The sequence below is a fragment of the Lytechinus pictus genome, chromosome 1, assembly GCF_037042905.1.
Source record: "Lytechinus pictus isolate F3 Inbred chromosome 1, Lp3.0, whole genome shotgun sequence".
NCBI classification, from domain to species: domain Eukaryota; kingdom Metazoa; phylum Echinodermata; class Echinoidea; order Temnopleuroida; family Toxopneustidae; genus Lytechinus; species Lytechinus pictus.
Window position 1 is genome coordinate 40,431,900 of NC_087245.1, and position 8,101 is coordinate 40,440,000.

The 8,101-nt window shown below is 37.2% G+C and overlaps 1 protein-coding gene across 1 annotated transcript in view; it reads right to left on the reverse strand.

Moving 5' to 3' along the window:
* Nucleotides 1-138: 138 nt before the first annotated feature.
* LOC129253669 (suppressor of tumorigenicity 14 protein homolog) overlaps nt 139-8,101 on the reverse strand; it is a 35,281-nt gene continuing 27,318 nt past the window's right edge. The window contains exons 15-20 of the mRNA XM_064102947.1: nt 8,024-8,101; nt 6,945-7,031; nt 5,463-5,628; nt 4,892-5,163; nt 3,810-3,946; nt 139-2,986 (exon numbers count right to left, since the gene is read on the reverse strand). The exon at nt 8,024-8,101 is cut by the window's right edge and continues 45 nt beyond it. Of these exons, the coding sequence (XP_063959017.1) occupies nt 2,825-2,986; nt 3,810-3,946; nt 4,892-5,163; nt 5,463-5,628; nt 6,945-7,031; nt 8,024-8,101 (902 nt within the window). The 3' untranslated portion in view covers nt 139-2,824. The remainder of the gene's footprint in view (nt 2,987-3,809; nt 3,947-4,891; nt 5,164-5,462; nt 5,629-6,944; nt 7,032-8,023) is intronic.

The window sequence follows — 8,101 nt, forward strand, 5'->3', positions numbered from 1 at the left end:
TTTGCTATTTCAATGATTGAATTTTAATCAAATGGGTCATGTGCAATTGTTTTCTTCTTTTATTTCGTGTTTACATCTGTTTCACTTTGGGTGACAATACATAAAATACAACAAAAACATACCAGGTGCACACACAATCATGTATTATAAACTGTCGGAAACAGAATTTATTGCCTTGACAAGATTTAAAGATATTATTTTGTATAGAATATTCACTTTAAAACATTTAAATAGTCAATATAAAATTGTAAACATTGAAATCAAAAGACTTTTCAACAATTATAATTGAGCAACGTTGGTACTGTCTATTTCCACATACATGTAGATAACAGAAAAATACATGCGTGTCTGGGATCCATGGTGTGTGTAATTTCGTTTTACACTCCAAGTACTTATAAGTCGGAAAATACACAATTTATTAACATCTCATTTTCATATCTTTTTATAAATTATTTTTTATTCCAAATCTTTAGATAGCGAACAAAAATCTCCTACTATATATTTATATTTATTCATTTTATTATTGTATAGCCTACATCAGTGAATACACTATAGACTACTCACTAAACGCACATTTTAAATACTTTAAATCATACAGTTAAAATAGAAAGTAAAAAATAATTTAAAAAATTACAATTTCGAGAGAACAGTGTTTTAATGCACATTTTCTTCACATACACAAACATGATCTAAATAAGAAACGAAATCAAAAGTTCAGAATTATATTCAATAGCATAAGCATGCAATTTTGCCACATCTAGCTATTCGACCAACATATTATTTCTTTCCATAGTACATCCATCTTGAACGACGTAGTGAAAAGATTAATAGCATTTAGGGATAATTGAATAAATCATTAAAGCAAAATTTAAGAGAAGTTTTATGTATATTCACTAATATACATTAAATATCATGAGTAGATCTAGCAAAAATTGTAATGTATTCTTAGTATTTCATCATGTCAAAACATCGTTAGTAAAAACTGATACATGATGGTTTGAAACAAGACTATGATTATTATCGGTATAATTTTAAAGGAGTATAATAATTCATACTTGAAAATATCATGATTTCAATAAATACCGTTGAAGTATAATTGAACAAGCATCCATCGGATGGAATGAACGCCGGAGATATTGAATTATCAAATTTTCCCCAATATTTTATTAAAACACTTTTATGCATGATGTGTGTGAGCTGATGATGTCACGTCCCAAATAAGAATTTCACCCACAGTATATGCAAATAAAAAATGTGAATTGAAAGAATGAGTTTTCCTTGGAAAGCCGGCTGGAGAAAATGTGAACTTAATAACTAATAATTAATCACATCACAATACTCTTGCATTATAAGAGGTACTGTATGAATTCACTAATATTCTTATCTAATACATTTAGCGATTCTAATTTACACAAAGCGCTCAGTTTCCCAACCTTTTAGTGCGTGACCTGCTTACAAATTATGTTTGCAATGATTGAAATTATGTATTCTTTCATTTCTCTTTAATTCTTAACCAAAATTTTATCAATACAATCTTGTCATGATTGCTGTCATTACTGGGAAGACAAGACAGATATATATGTTTGTAAAAATCATCCAGAATATTTAGAATCATAGCTAAATTGGATTTAACAAATACCAAAGTACTGTACATATGATAGGACTATGACAAAAAATTGATTATGATTAAAGTTATAAATAATAAATAGGCTTATTATACATTGTTACACGCATGGTTCACATCCCACATTCATTTAGTGAACTTGTATTGTCAAGAATTTACCCAGCCTCTTAAATGGAAGAGAAACAAAAACTTTGTTCGTAATTATTACTATCATTTATCACAATTACTTTAAGTAAAGCATCAATAGTTGAAATAAAGGTCACCTATTTTTCCCGTATCGCCTTCAAAGACCTGGTACAGTTTATAGCGATGGTGTGCGCAGGCGGCGACAATGTTATTGCGATATGGGATAATACAAACTAAATGCGACCTGAAAAAAGGGGGATATATCTAGATCATATGACATAAATATACAAACCAACTCTCTCTCTCACCCTCTCTCTATTATTCTTCGTTGTTTTTCTTTCTTTTCCTGTGTTCTTCTCGCTTTCTATTGTTTTTTTTTTTTGGGGGGGGGATTGGTGGTGGAAGATGGCAGGGACGGCGGAACCAAAAGTAAAACATAAATACTTTTTCTGGTCAGTATATTAAAAGTTTGAGCTCTCGCTTTGCGCTCGAGATAGTTCTTTAGTTAGATATATATCTTTTTCATGATTACTAAAACTGTTCGGAATGTTCAATTTTCATGTCTTATGAGATGAAATGTCCAAAAGTTTGAGCTCGCGATTCGCGCTCGCAACATCTCACAAGGATGTCCTTTTAACAGTAAGTAGCACCAAAACGCAAGTTTTACAACTTTAGATTTGAATTTTATTCCAAAGCCTATATCTATTCAATCAGAAATCACTTGGAAAAGACTTTGCTCAACTTTATTACTACAAAACACACAACTACTTCACGCAGATGATAATCTCATGGTGAAAATATTATTTTACACCAAAATGCCCATTTTGACATAAAGTGCCCTTGTTGGCTTTGCCCCCTAACGAAAATACGTTCCGCCGCCCCTGGAAGATGGTAATTAAAAATAAAGGCGGTCGCCCATCTATGGCGCTGCCCTGCGCGTGATGGTAAGGATAATGATCCTACCATTTATTTTTCTTGTTATTACTTATTTCATTCTTCCTCGACCTTATTCCACTAATAAAACCTAATATCTAGGTGCCTGTCCTATTAAGAAATTTAAGCTATCAATTATAATCAATTTTCTTGCATTATTTTCAGTATATAGTCCAAGTTACTGGCGGTGCCAGTAAAGATATTTGGCCTGTACGGTCCACCGCATGATTCCCCTGCCGACACTGAACCGATGGAATACCAAGTACCGTTGATAAAAGACACCAGGGGCCCGCCACTGTCACCCTGTAATAAGGTATAGGAATAAAAAGTACAGAAAAAATAACAAAATCATTCTAATGTAGTCACAAGAACAAATGCTACGAACAAAAAATAATGATATATTTCTCTCTCTGGACAATTGAATCGAAAAAAACGAGAGTACCCCCCACACACAATACACTAGCCTACTGTAATAAGTAGGCATACACACACGGATACATCCACGCATGAAAATGTTCAGACCTGGGGCATATAGGCTAGTTGTACCGGTGCTTGGGTCTCTATGACGTCAAGCTTTGGTGTAAAACATATTTGGATCAATAATATTTGATGAGTGCTATAATTTCGTGAGTGTTTGTGTTTATTGAAACATTGTGCCTCAATGAGTCATGGGCGGAAATCTGTACCCAAAGGTACGGGGGACCAGGGCCTGGAAAATTTGACAAGCAAAAAAAAAAGGGGGGCAAAATGTTAAGGTGATTTAAATAAAACAAAATTGACAAGCAAAGAAAAAAAGGTTTTCACCCAAAATGTAAGGTAATTTAGTCCCAAATATATGTATTATTTCGATTGTGAAGTGATGTATTTTGCTCCATCGTAAAAGACCAAAAATAGTAGGGGGACATTTCATATTATGTCCCCCTACTATTTTGGGATGGAGCACGCGACCCCCTGTCCCCCTGGGATTTCCGACCATGCAATGAGTAACAGCCATTATTGCTATATCGAGGAAAATTAGTTATAGATGTTAAGATAAGAAAGACCACACTAGTGTATTTTATTCTGTGTTGATAGTATTAAAGCCTACTATCAATAAATAAGTTCATTAATGATGAACCCTACTTACAAAACAGGTGCTGGTGTATCCATTTGAGTATCCCGCACAGACCACACTGTCCAGGAGCTCCAGCGAATAGTGGTTCCTGCAGTACTCCAGGGGAACTGTCGGAAGACGGACCTCCTGTAGGTCGGGAGGTGTAGCACCTGAAATCCAACAGAGGATCGTCGTCATTGAATATTCGAAAGTCTCTGCAGGTTCTAAATACTGTTATAAACATATAGCTTTTCCCTTAGTTTAGGGTAATGTTCCTGCGTTGTCCGACAGAAAATGATATTGATAGGGATCGATATCTCACTCAGCGACGTTCCGAGGATTCAAGAACAGAGCAAATGTATTAAAAATGTCCGTCAAATGACAACGAACAGCTGGGAGGTGTTTGTCGAAAATAGGTGAACCGGAACAGCAGTTTGTCTTAAGTTTCAATTGCAAATAATATGTCGTTTGTCCAGAGCCAAGGACTAAACTGCCGTTTCGATTCACCAATATTCGACAGAGTTCTTTGTTTGTTTCTTCTTCAATCGTCATGATGGACATTATCAATACATTGACTCTTTTCTTGACCCCCGGGACGTCGTGGAGCGAAAATGTCCATCGATATTGTCGGAGAAAGGAAGAGGCTAACACTTCAAGAAATTGTTTTGGGATTGTGTTAAGGGTATCTCCAGTGAGCGGAAAGGGGAAGGGAGAATATGAAATCCTGAAGTGAGAAGGGTTGACCGGATCAATGAAGACCGAAAGGGACATGGTCGACCTAGGACTGACTGTTACAGGGATGATGTACAAGGATGCCTTAAGGATAGTGAACCCAATGAAGCATGAGGACACGGACAGCCAGGGCTCAGCAGCCAATTGACCAATTTAGATCTGCATGGTAGCTTCGTTACCGTAATGGATAGTTTCTGTTTTGAAACGAAGCCCAGGATCATGTAACAGTCAATCATTAAAATCAAGTTGCAACTTCTCTCACGTTTGACAAAGGCTAACAATTACGTAGTCTTTGACAAACGTGATAGAAGTTACAACCAAAGTGAGTGATTCGGGATTAAAGGTTTAGGAGAGATTGGAAGAAAAAAATTGGCCAAACTTACTGCTCTCCACGATGGAACCCCACCCAGTGGCTGTGACGTAAGAACCATCAGGTATGACGTAACCTCTGGGAGGAAGACAAGCCGGCTGGACAAAGTTATTGAGTGTAGCCGGTTCCTTCAATTTCATGATCCCAAGGTCATTCTGGTAGGCTGGACCTCCCGTGTAGTTCGGATGGACCCAGATCCGTTCGACGGGAATGGTCTGTCCGTTTTCCCTGCCGGTTTTCCAGTTCGTGATTCCAAGGTAGACTTTGCCATTACGCAGTCCGACCCTGAAACGGAAAAAAAGCATGCACGACCCAGTATTGCCACGGTTGGGATTGATTAAAATCTGGGTCAACGTGTACAAAACTGTAAAAATTACCATCTGATTGTGATTTTTAGCATGGTCAGCCCCCCACCTTTGGTTCAGCCCCTCAGTTTCAAAACCGTTCCCCTGCTCTTAACCGGTCGATGGTATATCATTGGTAATAATTATCGTAATGGCTTTGATCCATCTGGCGTCGGTTTCGTGGGTGTGCCTAAGGCATGACGCCAACTGTGCAACTGTAATAAAAAATGATTTTCTTACACACAGTGACCTGCAGTGAGGACCCACTTCCGGTTGATTAATGTACCACCGCAGTAGGGTGACTTCGAAGAGCTGATGACCCCAGCGTGCCATGGCCACTTCCCCCGTGTCGTGACGGCAAAACCCATAATGACGTTTGCATCCATTATGGGGCGATCACCACAAGCTGCAAACATGATAAGGAATAACAAACATGATAAAATACGAATCAATCCATCGACTGGCTTAATTGTATTGTTCTGTTCGGGGCCCCGTTGCAAAACTTTGCCGTCCAATAGTAACTTTCATGGAATCAATGATTCTGATTGGCTGTTGAACACTGTTACCATGGTAGTTTGTTACCAATGGGTGACAAAGTTTCTATAAAAGTAACTTCAAATCAATGGGGCTCTGGTGTGTCATTTAACATCTCTTGGCAAACACATATTACTTTTGAAACCACTAATTTAGATTTCTAAATCATTCACACCTCGCATTTTGGACATTTTAGCGAAATGGCGAAATGAGTAATTACAAAACCATCCAGGTGATATACAGATAGTTAATATTACAGGAAAAGTAAAAAATTGTAATTCATAGTGCATTAAAAATTTCATTATTGACTTGTTTAGGCCATAATTCCACAGAGAGAAGAACTTTGAAGGACCAAAAATTGGCAAGGTCTTACAGCAGTCTCCAAGATCACTGAAATTTGTCATGTCTGTTGAATAACTCAGAAAGAATCCTCAAAGAACTCTGAAAGACTGTTTGATATTTCTTGTCTTAGACCAGTCTTATATATAACTTTCAATTGTCTTTCAGAGATATTTTATGCAACAAGTGATCTTTCAGAGTTCTTTCCATGAAATTTTCCTTTCATGGATCTTTAATGATCTCTCATGAGTCTTACAATCATCTCCGCAAAAATCTTAAGAGACTGTCGAAAGATCATGGAAAGACTAATAAGAACTTTGAAAGGTCATCGAAAGACCGCTGGAAGACCACCAAAAGACCATTTTCTTGAAAGACCGCTGAAAGATTGTTTTGAACCGTTTCAAAAAGTTTTGGGAATCACGAAGACCACAAAGATCACCGAAAGATCCATCAGGAATCGTGAAAGACCACGGAGATCTTTGAAAGTTCGTTGAAAGGCTCTTGACAGATCAAGCAAGTTTCATGGTCTTACAGCAGTCTTTCAGAGGTCTTGCTCTCTGTGGAATGGGGGTTTAAGAAGCAGATTGCAACATTACTTCCAAGGTGGAAAGAGGTTGAATAATTACGCATTCAACTTTTTTACAAGGCAAATATATGAAAAATACGAAATGGTTTAGAATGGAATTTTCTGTTACTTCTTTACCTTCTTCACTAATATCAACTATACCATTCAGAAAGTAAGATAAGATAAATAAAAATATACATTTAGAATATTTCTTTCTTTGGGAGTATTGTATCGAAGACTCCCAAACCTATCCACTTGAAAAAAGTGTAATTGATATTCCTTACGGCAGTTATCTTCATCGGATCCATCCGGGCAGTCCATCCGACCATCACAAACAAACCGATCTGTCGATTCAAAACCATCACAGCTATCTAGAAAATTGAGGATAGAAAACATATCTATACAATAAAACACGTAAATGATATCGATCCATAATGGAGGCGATTGGGACATTGATCGCACTTTAAACGCTGAATTTTATTTTGGTCAGAAAATTAATTAACACCATCGGCGCTCTATATTATTTTCCTAAAACAAACTATGTGAAAACATTACACGGTGGGTAAAGGATAATTGGCAAGGCAAAAGAAAATAGACCTTTTAATCATTCAACATTAAACGCAAAACATTCTTGAAAGAACAGATACTGCCTCCACAGTCCATCCACCGTGTGTTCATAGTGTGGAAGACATTGACAATTTGAAATCATATTCACCTCATACGGAATACGGAGTTACTTTACTATGTGAACACACTGAACTTTCACACTGAAGACATGTCCACACTGGAATTTTCTTCACATTTCGAGCCTGTTAGCAATGTTATGTGAATACACTGTGTGACAATGTGGCCTTTTAAAAATGGGCAGGCCTATGCTCATCTAGTCTCTTGGGAACATAAGGGTTCATGAATCAATATAACCCTGCTGGAAAGAACACTGTGTCACACAGTGGGTGATTTCAAGTCCGGTGTTGGCGTTGGTGTTGGAATTTGGATTGCTTCCCCTAGCTCCAAAACCTGTTCTGAGTTTGTAAAACTGATCTAGATCACACTATTGACACCTCAACAACTAGTGAGTGACTTTTCAGGACCATCTTCATTCCATGTTTGGTGTTATATACTCGTGTAAAAATTGACCTCACACCAACACCAAAAGGACAACACTGAACTTGATATCACTCACTGTTCGACTCTGTGAACATGTGATTAACGCTGTTGAAATGGTCAAATATAACGGTGTGAAAGTGATTTCACATTGTGTTCCACACTGTGATGACACTGTGGCACTCACTGTGGGACACTGTGGCACTCACTGTGGGACACTGTGTTTTTTCCAGTAGGGAAATTGAATTAATTGCCTTACTTTTTATGTCCGTGCAGCTATCTTCATCTTCACCCTCATCACAATCTTTTATGACGTCACAGCGGTATTCTTGTTTGA